A 22,637-nucleotide genomic window follows, 5' to 3' on the forward strand; every position below is an offset into this window, starting at 1 on the left:
TATTTGATTTATAACCCATCAAATTAATTGAATTAACCATTAAACAATTTAATTTTTTAATAAAAAAATTAATTAATAAAGTGTAAATATTTTTTTTTATATTAAAAAAATTCTTGATTAGACCTGCCACCTAACACAAGCCCATCATCTAATGCCAATGCTAAACAGATCATATGATTTGCTGGTAAATCACCGATCTTAAACCCTTTAAGATTCACAATAGTTACTCGAACTTTAAAACTATGATCAATGAGATGTCTTTCTTCTTACTTTTCGGCCTCAAATTCTTGCGATTTGGTTGGCAGTTTTATCCACTACGAGATGGTTCTGTGAAAAACATTTGGACAGAGGTGGTTGGTAGCAGAGAAGTAGAAAAGAAGAAGAGGTGGCAGCTAAGGTAGGAGAGAAAAGTTGATAATTTGATGATTTTAATACTTAATTACTCTTTAATTATTAATTGAAATATAATAATTATATAAAAAATTCAAACTATTATTTTATTTTATTTTTTGGATGGTGGTGTAAAGTGTTAAAAATTATTTTGATTAGGATATAAATCATAACTTTTAAGAGAATAAAAACAAGATGAGAAAATAACTAAATTATAAAAGGAATAGTGCAATTTTCCCTAAAATTTAATACTGTCTATTCTTTTCTCCCCAAATTGTTTTTAACATGTTAAAGTATATAAACATACGTGTCAAATATAAGAAAATAAAAACTTTGGAGACCAAGTTTAAGTTTTTTGCGCCCCATGAATAATATAAGTGAAATCAATTATGTTTTTTATGTTAATTTTAATCCTTGTTGCTTTTTTTTTAATTATATCATAACATTTTATTTTATAATATCAATTTTCAATATAATATTGGAATATTATATACCTTATTGGATACACTAGAGTATATAAATTTACCAAATATATATAGGACGTGGAAAATTCATTGTAATACTAAAATGAGTTTATTTGAATTATAATAGTGAATTGATATTTTTTTCCTCAATCAAATTAGTTATTAAAACAAAATTCAAGAATAGAATAATCTTTTTACAAGATTCATTTGTCATTCTTCCTTTGTCGAGTGGGGTATAAAAGTATATTCATTTTTTTTTCAACACTGAAATACTTTCACTACAAAGTTAGTTTGGACTTGCTATGGGGGCATTGTTGTATTTTCCTTTTTCTTAGCACAATAAAAATACAAAATTACCCTTTGTCTTAGAATTAATCAAGGCTAGCTTTGGGGGCTTTTTTGGTAATTTCAAGTGACTTCTTTTGTTACAACCATATTAGTTGAAGGGTAAATTGATCTTCTATAATAATAAAAAATACTCCAAAAAAGAATTGTCGAGCACGTAAGAGAAGTCGCAAGCATGGGCCTTCATGCAATGGTCATTTTTGTCCATTATGTCATTGAACTCCTCATGACTTTCTTCTTCATCTCAAGAAGGCGTGTGTTGGGGTTTGAATAAGGGATTGAATAAGGAATTAAAAATTATCTTTTAATTCTTCTCTGTTTTGTAATTATTTTTTATTTTTTTAATTACATCCTTCAATTAAATTTTTTTAAACTAGGTCCCGATTCTTTTTTTTTTCTTTTTAACTTTCAATTGTGTATATTGTGCAATAGAAAAATTGTAAATTTGTAGCTATTTTCATTATAATGTTTTTTTTCCTACAAAAAAGATACTCTTAAATTACATGACATCAAAGAAATTGTCCAAGAAGGAAGAAAATGATAAAAGTGTCAACAAATATGAAACGCTATGAAAGCAGTCGTTTAACGTGATTGACGGATCTATAATAAAAGAGAAAAATCATCAGAATTTTAAAGAGCGTCAAACTCAATTGCAGACGGATCCTCTCCCTGCTATCTCGCGTACCAAACAGATACCGAGAAGAAGAAGAAGAAGAAGAAGAAAAGATGGTAAAGTTATAATCCTCCTCCTTCTTATTTGATTTCGATTAATTAGCTGTTCCTTTCTGCTTGATTAATTTTTGTTCAATTTTTAGGTTTGCGTAGCGTGCTTGTTACCTCTGTTCCTCGTCCCAATCGTCAATCTGTTACCCTTGATCTTCTATTTTCTCAAGGTAACAACAAGCAGAATTCTGTTATTCACTCTCCATTTAATTTTTATATATATTTTTAAAATTTTCTTTTTTTTCTCAGGGAAAAATATATGCGCTGTTTGGATGGGAATACAGGAAACCAGAGAGAGCTCCTCCAGCTTGTCCTTATAAGCCCCCTGCTTCCAGTATTAACACTACTACCAAAGTCAGTCCACGTCTTTTCTAAATTCACCTATTATTATATGTAATTTGAGAATTGTGTAAGAAATTATGATACCAAATTTTTGGTGTTCTTTTTCCATGCTAATTCGCAAGATTAGTCCTATTGTTGCTTGTTATTTTGCAATAGATGATTACTTTTGACTTTATTGCTATCCTTGCGCTTGACCTGGAAAAATGATTGTGGTTGGATGGCTAGGTGTGGGTGTGGCTGGTTAGGGTGTGGTTTTTCTTGCTTGTTTTGGTGGGTATTCTGCTTTCAACAGTAAAAATTAAACTTGGGTTTTACATGTTGTAGCAGGTGGAAGCGGAAGGTGAACCTGTTGCGAAACCTGTGGCAGTAGGAGATGGAAAGCAGGACTGAATTTGAGACTGCTTTTATGTGCGTGAACATCAGCTCTTGAGGTTTTTCTTAATGCAACCTAAGGTCTCTGTTAGATATATTCTTGTGCTACTCTCTCTCTCTCTCTCAATAATATTTGTAACTGAGATTTCCTCAAGCTACTGCAGCGTCAAAAGTTTGAATTTGGAATGAACATCAACTTGGCATTTTGTGTGACTGTAAACTATTTTTTGTTGCATTGACAACTGCAGTTTTTTATAGACTTATCTTATATTGATCCAGGTGAATTCTTGTGTTGACTCAGTTTAGATAATTATATTCCTTCTTAAGGGTTTGGATGGTGAATTTTGCCATAGCTCTACACAGAATATATATACAACAAAACTTTCAGAAAGTATTCAGGTTGAATGATTTATCAACGTGCTACATGATCATCATTTCTCGGGCATTAGATTTGTATATAGTTTTTTTTTTAACAATCATATGACGGGGTTAGGAGGAAACAGAAATCACCTCCCCATGTGTTGTATTGAAGTTCTCGCTACCAGAACAGCCACCTTTTGTGTTATAAGAGGAAATTGCATGCGTGGGTTTAACCTCTTACGATCAACTTGATTTCAGAAATTAGATAAATAGCAACTGCCAGAGGATCTATTAAGTAGACTGTTTTGATTGATGGGAAAATTCGATGACCTTTATAGAAGCTCTAAGCTTTGAAGAACTTGGAACTTTGAAGAGGATTTAACTGAGCACAATCGGGAAGAAGTGTGGAAGGAAACGAAATAGAGGAACACGGACGTTGTAGGGAATCCGTCATGTCCCAAGCAGTTTGGAGTTGTGAATCGCCTGTCACCATCTTAAATGTGCAGGATGATCTGCCTTTAGTGGAATGGTGAACTAGCAAGTCCGGAACAGGGAACCTAACTGGCAGAAGCAACTTGCATGTTCTGTTTGACCATTGCAATGCATGGCAAGATATGACCGCAGCTCACAGTGTTGCAGTTTCAAACCAATTGAAAGTGATCCTGCACCATTTGGGTTGGGCAGGCTGCGTAGCACCATTAGTGTCTCTGATGACTGCTCAAGGAGTGGCCGTGTGAGACATTGAAGCGTTATCGTTTCTTGTGTCCCGTTTAGCACTCCCATGATTAGAGAAATCTTATTTTGTTTTTTTTTAGAAAAATAAAGTAGCGATTTCTAAAATTTAGAATACCAATTTTGGTGGTTATTATTTAACAAGAATTAATTGAAGGTCATTGTGGTATTAAAAAGCATTTATTATTGGATTGAGGATGAAATTTTATAATTATTTATTTTTTTATATCATATTATTAAAAATAAAAATGATCTATTTTATTGTTAAATAAAAAAATCTATATAATTATCATGATCTTAGAAAATCATACCGGTATTAGGTTGATGCTTTTTGTGCATTTAGTTTTTTATCTATATTATTAAATAAAAATAATTCAAAAAACAAAACTATTAAGAGTTAGGCTTTATAATTTATTTTTTATAGATTTATCATAATTCAAAAGTATCTTTGTTTTGAGTTAGTGGTTAGTTTTGCAATCGTTTAATTTTTTATATTATATAATTAAATAAATATAATTTAAAAAAACAAAGTTATTAAACTAAATGAAGTTCATCATTCAAATCGTGAGTTTGATGAGTTAACTTGTATTGATTTGAGTTAATTTAATTTATTATTATTTCAATATTATTGTCTAATTTTTTTAATTATATAATTAAATAAATATAATTTTTAAAAATAAAATTATTAAACTGAATAAAATTCATCACCCAAATTGGGGTTTCACGAGTTAATAAATGTTAATTTGAGTCTATTTAATCTATTTTCATTGCATTATTTTTTTTAAAAAGATGTTATCTATTTTTACATTTTAAATAAACACTTAATAATTTAAATATTTTTAGAAATAAGCAAATAAAACTAGAGAGAAGGGCTTTATGGTTTTTTATATTTTAAATCACTGTATTATTCTTGAAAATAAAAATAATAGAACTTATGTTTTAAAACATTTAAATCTTTTCAACACAATTATTTTATAATTATATTTTTAGATGGGGCAATTAAGTTATAAAAATAATTAAAAAAATGGTTTTTTGGTGTAATAATAGTTGAAAGGTGTCCATGCTATTTAAGTTGTGTTTGGTATTGCAGTTGATGTTATAGTTGTGGTTTAAAAAAATTTATTTTATAACAAATATTTTTAGTTAAATTTAATTTGAAAAATATATTTTTGGTTAAAACTATGATTAAAATTAAAATTGAACAAAAAATAGTTTAATGGGTTTGGTTAAAAAAATACTTTTTAAATTGAGGTTATAAAATAATATATATATATATATATTAATAATTTTTAATTTAAATATTATAGATTTAACTTATGTTATTACATCATGAAATAAATAACATTGATATCAAATATTTTTTATTATTTCATTAAATTATATGCAATGTCATTACATACGAAATCTATCCAATAATTAAATACTAATTTTTCAAGTAAAACACAATGTTTTTTAAAAAATTTACAATTTCATTACATACAAAAGTCATTCAACAAGAACTACAGTTTACATGATTTTTTGAAATTAGGTAAAATATTATCAGGAATAAAATTGAGATTACAGAGTAAATTTAATTTACCTTAAACTAATTTCAAAAAACAATAAAAAATATTTTTCACGATTAATTACACTAATTTTTTGGGAAAAAAACTTTTCTTATTATTTTTCATAAAAAACTGAACAGTACGGCAATATAGCATGGCTCCACTGTTCCTTATAACTGTCTACTAGAAGTAGCAAAATGCTGTTTTTCCAAGGACTTGGCCTAGCGGTGGCAGGAGTCTCGCTCCTTCCGCTGCCATGGGTTCGAGCCATGGAGTTGCACGCCTGTCAGCCCCGCGCTGCCTTACCTGCCTGCTGGGTTTGCAGGGTATTCAGTGAGCCGTGGGGATTAGTCGTGGTGCGCGCAAGCTGGCCCGGACACCCCATGTAAATAAAAAAAAAATGTTGTTTTTCCATTCCTACAGCTGAACAGAAAATATTAGTGGGTCTTATCAAATAAAATTAGTTTTAGTTGCTTTATCAAACACTAATATATGGTGGCTGCAAATAAACCTTACTAGAGCCATACTACCAAAAGCGTCTTAGATGATATATATATGATGTCATCCAATGATCAAATATTAATGTTATCAGAGCTAAAAACAATAAGTTATTCTCTTTGTAGTGATAAGATATATGTTCATGAAGAAGATGCAATTGAGCTTTAATAAATTTTTTTATTTTTTATTTTTTTTTGCCTAGATATTCATGTAAACTCTTTTAAAAATCAATTTTTTCAACCCATTTATGTTTCAATTAATTTTGATTTTTATTATTATTTACATTATTTTTAATATTTTTTTTAACTTTATTTTTTTTTCAAATTTATCCTCAAATATTTTATTTTATTTTGATCTTTAATCTTTTAATTGCTTTTTTTATTTTTTTTCAATTTCATCTTAATCATTTTATATTTTTTTTTCAATTTTTTTTCTTAATATTTTAACTGTTTTTTTTATTAATTTATTTTAATTTCTCATATCACATGTCACGTGTTTATCTAGTTAGTCTGAGTTGATTTGAGTTTTTTTTATATTTATTTAATTTGATTTTTTTATTTCTTTGATATTAATTTATTAAGTCTTGAACTTCATAATTTTTTCTATATTTTTTACATAGATTTATCCAAATCTCATATTATAGGTCTTATTTTTTTTTTAATATTTTTTTATAAAATTAATTTTTTATTTTATTATTTAAAATTATATTATTAAGCCTTGAAAGGTTAAAAACATTCTATTTTATTTTTAAAAAAATAGCGTGAAAAAGAAAAACTTCAAACTTGTTATTCAAATACAATACTCCTCATACATAAAACTAAAATATAGTTTTTTATTTTTCATAATTTATACTAAATTTGAAAAATATATTTTTTATAATTTTCTAATGCAAGTATTTCACTTTTTTCCAAATGAAAAAAAAAACATGAACAGTATTATATATATATATATATATACAAGCATTAACAATGTGAAATATTTTTTTATATTTTCATATTTATTTAGTATTATAAATATTTGTTTTATAAATATATTTTTTTATAATTGTTAATTTCATTGAAATAAAATTAATATTCAATTATCACAATATAAAATATTAAGATAAATAATATAAATTATGATTTTATTTTTTCTGTAAACAATAGTTGTAATCTTCATGTATTTTTTTTTATCTTTTTATGAAAAAAAATTGAAAAAGAAAAATTAAATTGTTTTGTTACCAAACATCCTTATGTGTAGGCATAAAAGACCCAAGGCGTCCTTACGTTTGAAAAAACACAGAAGGAATCGGTGGACAGAAACGACAAGTCGTTGTCCATTAATAATAAACTACGCAGAGTATAACATGGGCATAAAAACATAAAGCCATTTTACTTCAACTTTCTTGGTCTCTTTGCTCGATTGCTCCAGCAGACAAGCAAGGAAAAAAAAGTGAGGAGGTTGCAGCAGGCCATGTCTCGTGGCATATCATACATAACTGGGTCTCAACTTCTGTCTCTCAGGCGCCTTCCAAATATTGCAATTATTGATGTCAGGTAAAAAGAAAATCTTCCTCGATGTTTCCTTTTTATACTGTAGAATTTGTAGTTATCGAAGTGAAGTTTTGTTTTTAATTGTTATTAACGGGGATTTTGAAGGGATGACGAGAGGAGTTTTGATGGACATATAGCAGGGTCTCTGCACTACGCGAGCGATACGTTCACAGATAGGATCTCTAATCTTATTCAAGAGGTTAAAGGGAAAGATACCCTTGTTTTCCATTGCGCTTTAAGCCAGGTTTTTGCCTATCTCTCTTTACTTCCGTGGTTCTTTCCATTTGTTTTATGTTTTCTGGGTTTCTATTTCTTAATAGTTTCTTAAAGAATTTGGCGAGTGAGTTTTGTATAAACCCTTTAGCTGTAACAAAGTTCCAAGTTTCTAGGCTTGAACATGGCGATCAAATATTTTTTGTTAATTAACTAGTCATTTTTTATTTTGTTGTGAAATTTACCCACAAGTAAACAATTTGTGTTCTAGAATTATCTCGAAATATTTACAAGTTATTCTTCATTTTAGTCCTGGTCAATCAATACCCTGAACATTTTCCAGTGATCATGAATGTTTGTTATGGATATATAGATGAGATCAGCTCTGCGTGCTTGCCAGGTAATTTGTCTATGAGTTTGAGTGAGGACAACAGGAATTGCTGTTAATGTTATTAATGGTTCAAAGATAATCATTTGTCAACTAACTTTCCAAGATGGTTTCTTAAGAAGCATCTGGAATCAACTGAAGGAGGTTTTAAAAATATACATGCTCCTTGGGTTAATAAGACAGGCATTGAGTTATTCTTAAACAAGATGCAAAAGGGAGAGAAATGGGAAGAGGTTCTCAAAAAAATTAAAATAAATCATGTAGCCAAGTGGAAGGCAGTATATTAGTAGGGGTAAAGGACTTGGAATACAAGGCAATAACAACCTGTATATCCACCATCTACCCTAGAAACATGTGTTTGAAGGTGTCATTATGCTTGGAAGTTGGCAGGGTTTCTTTGTGAGAAAATGGATTATTTCTTGGCAGTGCTTCTCCTTTGTGGAAAAAAGTGGATCCATGCTTGAGCTTTAACCGGTTTCTGTAGCAATTCTCTGGACTTGAATGATAATGGAATTAATTGGAACTGAAAGGATGAAATGGAAGATAATAAGAATTTGGAATTCTATTGAATTGAAAGAAATTGACTCACATGGACCGAAATGAAAAGGACTAGAAATGTTTTGGGTAGATTTGAGGTAACCCGGAGCTTCAATGACCTAATTGAAAGTCTGAATATGCTTTGCCCTATCGTATTCTCCTATCTTGGAACCTTAAATAGCAGTCAAAATGAAATATGAATTTTAAATAGACTTGACTGAAAGTTTGAAAAGATCTGAGCTAATTGATAGCTTTGACTCCAGCTGTTGAAGCGCTGCTGTTTAACTAATTCCATTGCCAAGAGAAACGCTGCTGTTTGGATTTCATTTTGCTGGCTTATCTTCCACCATTCACGTGTCTACTTCATTATCATTCCTAGACCTACCTTCAAACATCTTCCTGAAAATTCACTTCCTTGTCTGCAACCGTATGCTTGTTTTCTGTCTAACTAACCCAGACTTGTTACAGTTTCATTATTTTTGTTATAAATGTGGGTTCATATTAAAGCTTAGATCTTTGCATTAAAGGCTTTTCTGACTATGTAGTTTGAGTAGTGTCTCATGTGTTGTTCTCCTGTATTTTGTTACAATTTGAAACCTTGTAGAACATTTTTTTTCTTATCGATATAATAAAAAACATAATTTTTCAACAATTTCTTGTCAGCCATGTCATGTTAGTGCATTGATATTGTTCATCGAGTCTACCAAGGGAACCTATCAAGGTCCCATCCTCTAATGCAAGTTTATGTGATAGCATGGGATGACCGGAAAGACCTTATCTATAAAAGGCATGCTCTTGAAAGAAGAGAATTTGGTTGGGTTTTCATGTCGTTTATTTGCTATTATCGGAGGTCATTTAACTGCTGTAAAGCACAATCGTTTCCCTAAAAGAATTGAGCTTGTTTTTGAAGCATGTATCTCACCTCATTGTTTGGTGAAGTTTAATAATCAGTTTAACATGCAGCATAAGGCATTAGTTCCTGTCATTTGACAGATTTTGGAACTGTACAGGAGAGCTCCTGGTCTTGTGCACCCTTATTTTTGTGTTTTTTTTCCCCGTTATAAGCAGCTGAGACTATTGACATGCTTGAAAGAATAAATGATGGGTTTTTGCTCAGGTTCGTGGCCCGACTTGTGCACGAAGGCTTGCCAATTACCTCGAGGAGGTGAAAGAAGATGGAGGAATAAAAAACATTATGGTATTGGAACGTGGCTTCAATGGCTGGGAAGCTGCTGGTAGACCTGTTTGTCGCTGCACTGGCATTCCCTGCAAGGATGAAAGTGCTTAGATTTCTGATGGCACCATATCCTTGTTGTGGAGAAGGCAGAATATAACTGTATTATCATAAACTTGCTATGTTCACCGATTACATTTCAACGTTAAATTTGAACTTGATGATGGGCAAACTGCAAATTTGGTATCCTACTTTTGATTAATTTTCGATTTGATTTGAGTACCCTACTTCCTATTTGAGTTATTCACGTTTAAATTTTTCTCTGATGTGGTGCAGTTGATGGCATCATCATCTCGTGTCATATGACAAAAAAAAAAGAAGAAGAAGAGTTTATTTTATTAAATTTTTACTCGAGTACATTTAACTCCTTTCTTCTGTCTTCCGATATGGTACTTTTCTTGATGAAAATAAAATATTGAAGGGACGGCTATTATTTGGATTCAGAATGACATGTTAATTGTATACAACCAATGAAAAGGAACTTTCATACTATTTTTTTTCATTTGCTTAAAATCATTTAAAATTTACTGTAATTGTAATTGTAATTAAATTAAAATATTAACAAAAAATTGAAAAAAATAATGTTTTATTTTTAAATTTTAATTTTATTTTTCAATTTTGGATCTGCTGGGATTGAACTTTATAATTTATGTTTATGGGTTATCTTGGTTGGTTTTATGATTGGAATTGTAATTTGGTTTTATGATTGGAATTGTGAATTTAGTAAATTAATTTGAGTTGGTTCAAAGATTTTTTTAATTTTTTTTTAATTATTTAACATTGAATTAATTAAAAATTAAATTATATAATTTATTTTGATTTGTTTTATATAAATTTATCTTGGTTTTATGGTTCAACTTGTGATTTTGATAAATTAACCGAAGACGATTCAATTTGTTTTTTTGAATTTTTTTAAATTGATTTGTTTTTTAATTTTATTTTCAAACATTGAAATAACTTAAAATTAAATTTTATAATTTATTATTTATGAGCTTATTATAATATCATGATTCAGATTATAAATTTGATAAGTTAACTTGAATGGATTTGAATGAATCTAATATATTGTTATCTTAATATTAAAAAAATAATGTTATGTTAAATTTTATTTGTTAAAATATATTTTTATTAATTATTTGATTTATAACCCATCAAATTAATTGAATTAACCATTAAACAATTTAATTTTTTAATAAAAAAATTAATTAATAAAGTGTAAATATTTTTTTTTATATTAAAAAAATTCTTGATTAGACCTGCCACCTAACACAAGCCCATCATCTAATGCCAATGCTAAACAGATCATATGATTTGCTGGTAAATCACCGATCTTAAACCCTTTAAGATTCACAATAGTTACTCGAACTTTAAAACTATGATCAATGAGATGTCTTTCTTCTTACTTTTCGGCCTCAAATTCTTGCGATTTGCTTGGCAGTTTTATCCACTACGAGATGGTTCTGTGAAAAACATTTGGACAGAGGTGGTTGGTAGCAGAGAAGTAGAAAAGAAGAAGAGGTGGCAGCTAAGGTAGGAGAGAAAAGTTGATAATTTGATGATTTTAATACTTAATTACTCTTTAATTATTAATTGAAATATAATAATTATATAAAAAATTCAAACTATTATTTTATTTTATTTTTTGGATGGTGGTGTAAAGTGTTAAAAATTATTTTGATTAGGATATAAATCATAACTTTTAAGAGAATAAAAACAAGATGAGAAAATAACTAAATTATAAAAGGAATAGTGCAATTTTCCCTAAAATTTAATACTGTCTATTCTTTTCTCCCCAAATTGTTTTTAACATGTTAAAGTATATAAACATACGTGTCAAATATAAGAAAATAAAAACTTTGGAGACCAAGTTTAAGTTTTTTGCGCCCCATGAATAATATAAGTGAAATCAATTATGTTTTTTATGTTAATTTTAATCCTTGTTGCTTTTTTTTTAATTATATCATAACATTTTATTTTATAATATCAATTTTCAATATAATATTGGAATATTATATACCTTATTGGATACACTAGAGTATATAAATTTACCAAATATATATAGGACGTGGAAAATTCATTGTAATACTAAAATGAGTTTATTTGAATTATAATAGTGAATTGATATTTTTTTCCTCAATCAAATTAGTTATTAAAACAAAATTCAAGAATAGAATAATCTTTTTACAAGATTCATTTGTCATTCTTCCTTTGTCGAGTGGGGTATAAAAGTATATTCATTTTTTTTTCAACACTGAAATACTTTCACTACAAAGTTAGTTTGGACTTGCTATGGGGGCATTGTTGTATTTTCCTTTTTCTTAGCACAATAAAAATACAAAATTACCCTTTGTCTTAGAATTAATCAAGGCTAGCTTTGGGGGCTTTTTTGGTAATTTCAAGTGACTTCTTTTGTTACAACCATATTAGTTGAAGGGTAAATTGATCTTCTATAATAATAAAAAATACTCCAAAAAAGAATTGTCGAGCACGTAAGAGAAGTCGCAAGCATGGGCCTTCATGCAATGGTCATTTTTGTCCATTATGTCATTGAACTCCTCATGACTTTCTTCTTCATCTCAAGAAGGCGTGTGTTGGGGTTTGAATAAGGGTTTGAATAAGGGATTGAATAAGGAATTAAAAATTATCTTTTAATTCTTCTCTGTTTTGTAATTATTTTTTATTTTTTTAATTACATCCTTCAATTAAATTTTTTTAAACTAGGTCCCGATTCTTTTTTTTTTCTTTTTAACTTTCAATTGTGTATATTGTGCAATAGAAAAATTGTAAATTTGTAGCCATTTTCATTATAATGTTTTTTTCCTACAAAAAAGATACTCTTAAATTACATGACATCAAAGAAATTGTCCAAGAAGGAAGAAAATGATAAAAGTGTCAACAAATATGAAACGCTATGAAAGCAGTCGTTTAACGTGATTGACGGATCTATAATAAAAGAGAAAAATCATCAGAATTTTAAAGAGCGTCAAACTCAATTGCAGACGGATCCTCTCCCTGCTATCTCGCGTACCAAACAGATACCGAGAAGAAGAAGAAGAAGAAGAAGAAGAAAAGATGGTAAAGTTATAATCCTCCTCCTTCTTATTTGATTTCGATTAATTTAGCTGTTCCTTTCTGCTTGATTAATTTTTGTTCAATTTTTAGGTTTGCGTAGCGTGCTTGTTACCTCTGTTCCTCGTCCCAATCGTCAATCTGTTACCCTTGATCTTCTATTTTCTCAAGGTAACAACAAGCAGAATTCTGTTATTCACTCTCCATTTAATTTTTATAAATATTTTTAAAATTTTCTTTTTTATCTCAGGGAAAAATATATGCGCTGTTTGGATGGGAATACAGGAAACCAGAGAGAGCTCCTCCAGCTTGTCCTTATAAGCCCCCTGCTTCCAGTATTAACACTACTACCAAAGTCAGTCCACGTCTTTTCTAAATTCACCTATTATTATATGTAATTTGAGAATTGTGTAAGAAATTATGATACCAAATTTTTGGTGTTCTTTTTCCATGCTAATTCGCAAGATTAGTCCTATTGTTGCTTGTTATTTTGCAATAGATGATTACTTTTGACTTTATTGCTATCCTTGCGCTTGACCTGGAAAAATGATTGTGGTTGGATGGCTAGGTGTGGGTGTGGCTGGTTAGGGTGTGGTTTTTCTTGCTTGTTTTGGTGGGTATTCTGCTTTCAACAGTAAAAATTAAACTTGGGTTTTACATGTTGTAGCAGGTGGAAGCGGAAGGTGAACCTGTTGCGAAACCTGTGGCAGTAGGAGATGGAAAGCAGGACTGAATTTGAGACTGCTTTTATGTGCGTGAACATCAGCTCTTGAGGTTTTTCTTAATGCAACCTAAGGTCTCTGTTAGATATATTCTTGTGCTACTCTCTCTCTCTCTCTCTCTCTCTCAATAATATTTGTAACTGAGATTTCCTCAAGCTACTGCAGCGTCAAAAGTTTGAATTTGGAATGAACATCAACTTGGCATTTTGTGTGACTGTAAACTATTTTTTGTTGCATTGACAACTGCAGTTTTTTATAGACTTATCTTATATTGATCCAGGTGAATTCTTGTGTTGACTCAGTTTAGATAATTATATTCCTTCTTAAGGGTTTGGATGGTGAATTTTGCCATAGCTCTACACAGAATATATATACAACAAAACTTTCAGAAAGTATTCAGGTTGAATGATTTATCAACGTGCTACATGATCATCATTTCTCGGGCATTAGATTTGTATATAGTTTTTTTTTTAACAATCATATGACGGGGTTAGGAGGAAACAGAAATCACCTCCCCATGTGTTGTATTGAAGTTCTCGCTACCAGAACAGCCACCTTTTGTGTTATAAGAGGAAATTGCATGCGTGGGTTTAACCTCTTACGATCAACTTGATTTCAGAAATTAGATAAATAGCAACTGCCAGAGGATCTATTAAGTAGACTGTTTTGATTGATGGGAAAATTCGATGACCTTTATAGAAGCTCTAAGCTTTGAAGAACTTGGAACTTTGAAGAGGATTTAACTGAGCACAATCGGGAAGAAGTGTGGAAGGAAACGAAATAGAGGAACACGGACGTTGTAGGGAATCCGTCATGTCCCAAGCAGTTTGGAGTTGTGAATCGCCTGTCACCATCTTAAATGTGCAGGATGATCTGCCTTTAGTGGAATGGTGAACTAGCAAGTCCGGAACAGGGAACCTAACTGGCAGAAGCAACTTGCATGTTCTGTTTGACCATTGCAATGCATGGCAAGATATGACCGCAGCTCACAGTGTTGCAGTTTCAAACCAATTGAAAGTGATCCTGCACCATTTGGGTTGGGCAGGCTGCGTAGCACCATTAGTGTCTCTGATGACTGCTCAAGGAGTGGCCGTGTGAGACATTGAAGCGTTATCGTTTCTTGTGTCCCGTTTAGCACTCCCATGATTAGAGAAATCTTATTTTGTTTTTTTTTAGAAAAATAAAGTAGCGATTTCTAAAATTTAGAATACCAATTTTGGTGGTTATTATTTAACAAGAATTAATTGAAGCTCATTGTGGTCTAAAAAAGCATTTGTTATTGGATTGATGATCAAATTTTAGAATTATTTATTTTTTTCTATCATATTATTAAAAATAAAAATGATCTATTTTATTGTTAAATAAAAAGTTCAATAAAATTATCACGATCTTAGAAAATCATACTGGTATTAGGTTGATGCCTGGTTTTTTGTGTATTTATTTTTTATCTATATTATTAAATAAAAATAATTCAAAAAAAAATTATTAAGAATTAGGTTTTATAATTTATTTTTTTATAGAGTTATTATAATCCAAAAAAATCTCAGTTTTGAGTTGGTGGTCAGTGTTGCAAGCATCTAATTTTTTATATTATATAATTAAATAAATATAGTAAAAAAATATAATTAAATAAATATAGTAAAAAAAACAAAGTTATTAAACTAAATGAAATTCATTATTTAAATCATTCAAATCATGAGTTTGACGAGTTAATTTATGTTGATTTAAGTTGATCTAATCTATTATTATTGTCTAATTTTTTAATTATATAATTAAATAAATATAGTTTTAAAAAGTAAAGTTATTAAACTGAATAAAATTCATCACCCAGATCGAGTTTCACGAGTTAATAAATGTTAATTTGAGTCTATTTAATCTATTTTTGTTGCATTTTTTTTTTTAAAAGATGTTATCTTAAAATAGATTTTAAAATCAAATCATATTTTTGCTAATTATTCAAGTTTTTTTAATCAATCTAGTTAATTTGATTATATTATAATAATTTTTATATAATTTAATTTAAACTTGAATTAAATAAAAAGTATAATAAAAAGGCTTCAGTTTTGATACAATGAATTGAGTTTGATAATACTATAAAAGAATATAAACATTATTTTTTCACATGTAACTTTTTTTTTTATCCTGCCGCATGGTAGCGTCGAAAATTAAATTATTGAGTACCTACCTATACATGAAGTCCACAAGTAGAAACGTTGGAGATTGAAATTGCTACAATTTTCAGTAAAACAAACCCACTTTGGCACAATAGTAATGGAAAAAAAAAACATAAACAAACAAACTTAGAAGATTTGAATTACACGTGTGAATCTTACAAGTGTATCGAACTTCCTATTTCCAGAAGTAAATTCGGCTTCTCAGAGCTTCCAGTATATGCCCAATTTGTGCAAGACGCCTGAAACAACTGCCCAGAATGTGATTTGTGCAAAGAGCACATACAACAGGGTGCCTACCCTCTCTGAGTGCCATACATCGTTGAAAACATGTTCTTGGATCCAATAGACCTGTAAGAGATTTTTTCTTCCATTAAGGCAGGTGGTATTTCAACAAGTTAAAATCGTGCAAGTGATTGTTTGAGTGCTAAAGCAAACCATATACAGAGATAGAATTACTTACAAGTGTGTTGTCTGGAGACTTGTAATACCATCCATTAATAAACCCTTCAAAGATACCCTGTGCTGCCATCACATATACAAGCATTGCATTCATTCCTATCCATTCTAGGAATAAAAATGGCGGCCTCAATCCCCAAACATCAATCTGTTCATGCAATGCAAACAAAGTGATGGGCCAGTCTTTCTGGAATCACAGAATTGAAATCCCAAAACTGTATATGGTCGGTAGTGTTTTACCAGTACATAGAATCCAGAGAATACAATTCCTGCAGCACCAGCTGTGAAACAGACGTAGCTGAAGCTGTAGAGCTGTTTGTTGATAGGAATAGCTGCACAGAAATGAAGGAATTAACTTTCCAAGTTCTGTTTTGATCTTTATATCAACATTTTTAAATCCCACACAGATAGTTTCTCAGAGTTTGGGATACAATCGCAAGGTAATTGATCTCACCGTCAGTGAAATGAAGAATGATGGCTACAATCAGTAAGATAACCCCCATTGAGACCCATTGCCTGAGCCTTTCAGCATGACCCTGCATTTATTGAGATTGCTTTTTCAGGTATGGGCTTGATAATTACCTTATCAAAAGTAGAACTTCTTACCTTGAAATGAATCAGAACATGCCCGTAATGGATGCCAATGGTGCCAGAAAGGATAGCAGAGATAGAACTAAGAGAAAGAAACCAATATTCAGTTCTACGCTAATTGTTTCCCTATCTGAAATAACATGAAGTTGATTATGGTCTTAATGATCTAACCTCAACAAGCCTTCGGGTTCAAATGGTGCACGGCACCAACTAGGAGCATCCTTCCGAAATGGGCCAGAAGCTGGAGAGCTGAGAGTGCAAGCCTGAAAATATTATAAAGAAGATGGACTTTTAGAGTACACATCTACGATACCACAAGCTGGAAGCAGGAAAACAGAGACGAAACCTCTTACTGAAGCTAAACTCTGCTCCAGTCATAACTAACCTTCAAGCGGCTCCAAACTGGGTACTGATAGAGATGATTAATGCCCCAGACTTCTCGATCCACATAACCAACAGCATTGCATGCAGGTCCTAAATGCCCTCTCATTCCACATTCAACCTGTAATCAAGTCAAAACTAGTCGGGACCAGAGACTGATTTCCGTTAACAAAAGCCAGTGCACATCTTGTTCCATTGATCTGTTTAGTAGTTAATAACTTCATACCGTGTATCTGCGTCGTTCATGGTCTTCGTCGACGGTGAAACTCCAGTCCGGAACATAAAGTGCAAAGGTTGTGACCATATAAATGACAAAGGAAATGAATCCCGCAATCCTAAATTGCACAAGGTTCACCATCAACATACAATATATAGTTATCTACCACATAATTTCACTCAATGCAGTCAAAAGTTGGCTGAACTGAAACGGAAAAATAGCAAATGATGTTGTTCTCTGCCATAACCTATGTGTAGTTGTTCTCTTACCATTGCCATCGGTATGCTGTGAAAATGGTAAAACGGTCAGGCTCTATGGTTTGTCTATTCTTGGGGATTAGAGCCTCTATTAGAGCTACAACCATGTACACCAACGCTATCCTCTGCTCACAGACAAAGGAAATAGAGATTATGTATTTATATGCTAAATCTTATAGTAACGAAGTTAAATAGGGAAAACATAACCTGAAGAATGCCAAACCAGCGAATAAGTTTCATGTCGACTCCATAAGCTAGATCACTAGGAGCATGCGAATATCCTCCTGTGCTTGTGTTAAAGAATTATATCAATTCATAAACTTAATCTGTTAGATGTTAGATATAATATCAAAAAACCAGTTGAACTCAAAATCTTATTTTGTTAGAAAACAACGTGAGTACCATACCTTGCAACAGAACTCCCCAAAACAGAAGCTTCAGTGTCCTTAGGATTATCTTCTTAACTGCATCTCTCCTCTTCGGAATTCTCTGAAATATTAAGATAAAGAATTTATACGAATATTAGACAAGATGCTTACATTGTCATAGCGTCTCTAAGCAAAATATAGCAGCATAATATTTTTCTAATCGATTGAAATGTTATTTACGAAGCAAACTATCAGAACTGGAATCTGAAGTGGTTGTCATGTTTAATTTTTTTTGGTGAAGTTGTGATCATTAACAAAAGCTAATTGGGGAGATAAAAATACTGTTTGAGAGGATTTACTATTCGCTAGAAATATACACACACACGCACGCACCTTGGCTATAGCTATTTTACTCGTGATGTCAGGGGTTGTAAATTTGTTGTTTTTTTTTATAAATCCTAGCTATACAAGCTTTTCAAACTATAAATTTAAAAGTATCTAATCAAATGAATTAATAATAATTTATATATATATAAATAAAAAATTAGCTAATAATAAAAAAATAAAAAAATTAAGAAATAAAAATAGACCAACATATTTAATATCACAATACAGATCATTTACTCGGTTATTCAGTTATATTTAATAAATTTATTTCTAAAAATCAATCTTTAATAGAAATCAACATATATATATATATATAAATAATTTATTGAATAAAATAAAATAATTTTTTTCTATGCAAGACTACATATATTAAATATATTGTAAAAAAATAATTTTTTTTAATTTTAAAAATAAATTTAATCTATGTAAAATATAAAAAGATTATAGATAAATCATACTAATCTTATTAAAAATATCAAACATACTCAATATAATTAAAAATAATTACTATTTCAAAAAGGCTAAATAAGTAAAAAAAATAAACAAAACAAATTTAAAAAACCCATAAAAAAGCACTAATTAAAAAATAAAAAATAAAACGAATGAAGCTAGGTGTTGTTGGCCTAGTAAAATAGGCTTAACACTTGACCCATAAAGAAAATGCTTGCTTATGGGCTTTATTTTTTTCTAATATTAATGAAAAAATAATAAATGATTCGTTATCTGAAATCCTTTAAATTCTAGCTACTGTGATGGCTGCAAAATAAGGTTGCTAGGTTTTTCTTCTAGATTCCCATTTCTAACTTGTTTTTTTACTTAAAATACCTAGAAAATATTATAGGAATCTTGCTAAATAAATCTATAACCTCCAAAAATAAAACAAACCGCATCAAAACCCGAAATCAACAAAAAAAAATATTCTTGAGCCCATATATCTTTTTTCATGCATTTTCAAGGTCTAAAGACATATAATTTGAACTACTTTTATTATATGGAATCATTTGGTAGAAAAAATAACTATTTTGGTGGCTAAAATCATCGCAACAAGAACCTTTTTTTTTCTAGGCTAAAATTCGACAAGCCTTTCTCTCCTCATACAAAAAAAAGACTGAAAAATTATAAACATAAAGTTTGATAGCAAAATTAAGTTTTCTAAAATTAAAAGGACCAGCCAACTAATAGATGAAAAAGATAAGGGGTTAAAATGTACTTTTCCAATAAATTTTAAAAAATCAACTATGTTACTCAAGTTTTTCATTTTAGTCCTTAACCTTTCAATTTAACCTTCCTTCAAAAAAAGAAGAAGCAATTGGATGCTCAAAAGAGCTCAATTATGTAGAGTTAAAGTTTAAGGATCAAAATAAAAATTTTAAAAACACAATTATAATCATAGTTATGTGAGAGTGAATAATAAAGGGATTTATAATAAAAGAGACACACTATTTATATTATAGGCAATGGAACAATGTAATTAGCATTTTTACCAATCCAAAACATATATATATATCAACTAGCTATTGAAAGTAATGTAAACTTTCTAAAAAATACATTATTCATTATCATATTGATCAAAGATAAAGTAGAACTTTTTATATTTTAAAAATATAATAAAATGACTAATATTTCCTAAAAGCATATTTTTATTTAAAAGGCGTCCAAGGGCTCTTTTGTATTTGTATTTTTATTTTTTAATTATAATTAAATTCAATAAAGAGAAATTTAATATTTTAATAAATATAAAATATCATTAAAAAACCATATCTAGCTGGTGCACCAACTTGTTTGCCTATTCAAGCAACAAGTGTAGTGGATTACAATGAAAAAAAGATAGTTATTGATGTTTTTGGAATTCTCCTTATGAACCTTCCAACCCTAAGCGGTGCATTTAAATTATTAACCTCTGGTTTGACACTAACAATTTTGTTTTTCATTCTTCTCTCTTCATATTGATTTTTTTCTTTCGACCCTCTAATTTCTCAGAGCAGCCCTTTATTTTTCTCTTTTAGATTTGGTCTCTATTCTTTTAATTATTATTTATTATATTGGAATAATTTATAAAATTAGATTTTTTTTTCAATTTCACCTCCTTAATCTTTACATCTATAATGTTTGGTTTCTATTCTTTTGATTGATATTTGTTTTATTTGAAATGATTTTTAAAATGATATTTTTATGATTTTATCCTTCTTCAGTTTTTTGTTTTATTTGAGATGATTTTTAAAAAAAAAAATTTTATGATTTTATCTTTCTTCAGTTTTTTTCCTATTATATTTGATCCTCTTTTTTTATTGCTATTTTTTTACTTTCAAAAAAAATTTTAATTGGTTTTTTTCTAATATCATCCTTCAATACTAAATCGATTGAGAATTATGTTTTTTTAATTAAACTCAAGTTTAAGAATTCACGGGTTACGAGTTTAGAAAATTAGTCTACATGTAGGAGATTTAGTTGGGTTTACTTGGTTTTTTCTCCTTTTTTTAAGCTTTTTATTTTCAAGTTTCATCCTTCAACACTCATTTAATTTGCTTTATATAGGATTTTTTTTTTTGCTAATTTTATTTCTCATTCCTTGTTAAATTTAGTTTTTTTAGATTTTATTTTTGAATTGAATTAAATTAATTAATTAAATATAAACATGAGATGCTCATTTAATGATAACTTATTTAGTTTCATTACTTTTTCAAGTTTACCTTTTATGGAATAATCTCAAACTCAAGATCTAGATAAAGGGTTTAGGAGGTTAGTCTGAGTTAACTTAACTTTTTTTAGATACTTCTTTACAATTGAATTTTTTTACAATTACATCTTTTAATTTCAAGTTTATTGAAGATTGAGCTTTATTATTTGTTATATTTTTATTTCTATGAAATTATTCTAATCTCATATGCCAGGTCACAGGTTTGATATATTAAACTTGGTTGACTCGAGTCTTTTTTTTTTAATTTAAACTTATTTTAAATTTCTCTCTGCAACATTATGTTGATTTGATATTTCATTTAATTTGTTTCTATGAGATTAGCCTAGTATCATAGACAAGCTGCGGATTTAACGAGTCAACTTGAGTTGACTCAAATTATTTTTTTATTCTTTTTAGAATTTTTTTTAATTTTATTCTTCAATATTTTATTTATTAGAAATCGAGTTTCAGTTTTTTTTTTGTTTTCGTGAAGTTATTTTGTTCTTATTTAATTTACTTTATTATCAAATAAGATCATGAAGCTCTTTTAAAAATATTGAGAGGATATCCTTTATAATGGGTAATTAAATATTTATACAATGAGAATTAATTTTAATAATTATCATAATTAATTATGCATCGTTTTATTTTAAAATTTACTATAAAAAAGTGTTGTAGGGAAGATGTTCTATATAATAAGCAGTAACTCTTCTATATTATTTTTATGTTTTTTAATAGTATAAAAAATACATTTTTAAAAAATAAAAAATATTATTTTAATATAATTCCTAACCAACAACATTTTAAAAATCTATTATTACTATACTTTCAAATACTCCTTAAGAAACCCCAGGGAAAGTATAGTGCCATATGCCAAGTTTTCAAGCCTATCAATCTTAGTTATATTCTAGCCATATGTCAAATTCTCAAACTCACTCAACCACTTTCAATATTCATTATAGATTCGAGCATCCTTTCAATAGTTATATTCTAGCCATATACCAATAAAGTCGGAATATGCATGGATATATATATATATATATATATATAGAAGAAGAAATGAAGAGGAGTTTGTACCTTGAAAGCAAGTGCAATTGCAACTCCGACGATGAAAAGGAAAAAAGGCATCACAAAATCAGCCAAGGTGCACCCATTCCATGGTGAATGATCGATGCGGGGATATACTCCTCCGGCATCATCGACCAGTATCATCAGCTACAAGCAAACAGCAACACCTCCATGTGTAAGGCTAAAAATTACCCTCATTTCATATATACACATACCCGAACTCATAAACTTTCATGCATATCTTTATTTAATAGTACTCCTTTTTTTTCTGTTTTTTTTAAGTTTCTGGGCTCGAACCTTTCCTTTGTAATAAAAAAGAAATAAATAAATTGAGAATTAAGAGCACTTACTACAATGGTAAGGCCTCTAAATGCATCCAAAGTCGCAACCCTCTTGCTCTTCTGCTTAACCACCGGCTGCCTGTCTGCTTCATGCTCAGCCAGATGATCATGAACCGCTCTCCTTTCTTCCTTTTCATTTTCATCTCCACCATCAGTTTTACCTACTTTCTCACTTAAATGGATTTTCTCACCATCGATATTAGCAACGAGTGCAGTGTGACCTAACCCTTCTTCCATTCTCTTCGGATCCTCCAT

General features: G+C 29.6%; 4 protein-coding genes across 6 annotated transcripts; 3 read left to right on the top strand and 1 right to left on the bottom strand.

Annotated features, from left to right (window-relative positions):
• The first annotated feature begins 1,812 nt into the window (after positions 1 to 1,812).
• LOC105121725 (uncharacterized) lies at positions 1,813 to 2,920 on the top strand. 2 transcript variants are annotated; one of them, XM_011020483.1, is made up of 4 exons: positions 1,813 to 1,928; positions 2,015 to 2,092; positions 2,172 to 2,276; positions 2,589 to 2,920. In XM_011020483.1, the coding sequence occupies exons 1-4, from the start codon at positions 1,926 to 1,928 to the stop codon at positions 2,652 to 2,654; spliced, it is 252 nt and encodes an 83-aa protein (XP_011018785.1). In that variant the 5' UTR covers positions 1,813 to 1,925; the 3' UTR covers positions 2,655 to 2,920. The 2 variants fall into 2 exon arrangements, with proteins under 2 accessions (XP_011018785.1, XP_011018787.1); XM_011020485.1 differs by having other exon boundaries at positions 2,592 to 2,920.
• Positions 2,921 to 7,112: 4,192 nt separating this feature from the next.
• LOC105121726 (dual specificity phosphatase Cdc25-like) lies at positions 7,113 to 9,905 on the top strand. The gene is made up of 3 exons (XM_011020486.1): positions 7,113 to 7,305; positions 7,408 to 7,546; positions 9,558 to 9,905. Exons 1-3 carry the CDS (start codon positions 7,223 to 7,225, stop codon positions 9,726 to 9,728), a joined length of 393 nt encoding a protein of 130 aa, XP_011018788.1. The 5' UTR covers positions 7,113 to 7,222; the 3' UTR covers positions 9,729 to 9,905.
• A 2,729-nt stretch (positions 9,906 to 12,634) lies between these two features.
• On the top strand, positions 12,635 to 13,750 carry LOC105121727 (uncharacterized). 2 transcript variants are annotated; one of them, XM_011020488.1, is made up of 4 exons: positions 12,635 to 12,749; positions 12,837 to 12,914; positions 12,994 to 13,098; positions 13,414 to 13,750. In XM_011020488.1, exons 1-4 carry the CDS (start codon positions 12,747 to 12,749, stop codon positions 13,474 to 13,476), a joined length of 249 nt encoding a protein of 82 aa, XP_011018790.1. In that variant the 5' UTR covers positions 12,635 to 12,746; the 3' UTR covers positions 13,477 to 13,750. The 2 variants fall into 2 exon arrangements, with proteins under 2 accessions (XP_011018790.1, XP_011018789.1); XM_011020487.1 differs by having other exon boundaries at positions 12,636 to 12,749; positions 13,411 to 13,750.
• A 2,090-nt stretch (positions 13,751 to 15,840) lies between these two features.
• LOC105122024 (heparan-alpha-glucosaminide N-acetyltransferase-like) lies at positions 15,841 to 22,637 on the bottom strand. The gene is made up of 13 exons (XM_011020927.1): positions 22,392 to 22,637; positions 22,051 to 22,188; positions 17,949 to 18,030; positions 17,749 to 17,825; positions 17,560 to 17,666; positions 17,294 to 17,402; positions 17,072 to 17,188; positions 16,858 to 16,949; positions 16,702 to 16,768; positions 16,550 to 16,631; positions 16,336 to 16,427; positions 16,100 to 16,243; positions 15,841 to 15,987 (listed from the first exon to the last, which is right to left on the bottom strand). Exons 1-13 carry the CDS (start codon positions 22,635 to 22,637, stop codon positions 15,841 to 15,843), a joined length of 1,500 nt encoding a protein of 499 aa, XP_011019229.1.

The sequence above is a fragment of the Populus euphratica genome, unplaced genomic scaffold, assembly GCF_000495115.2.
Source record: "Populus euphratica unplaced genomic scaffold, PopEup_1.0 scaffold46.1, whole genome shotgun sequence".
NCBI lineage: Eukaryota > Viridiplantae > Streptophyta > Magnoliopsida > Malpighiales > Salicaceae > Populus > Populus euphratica.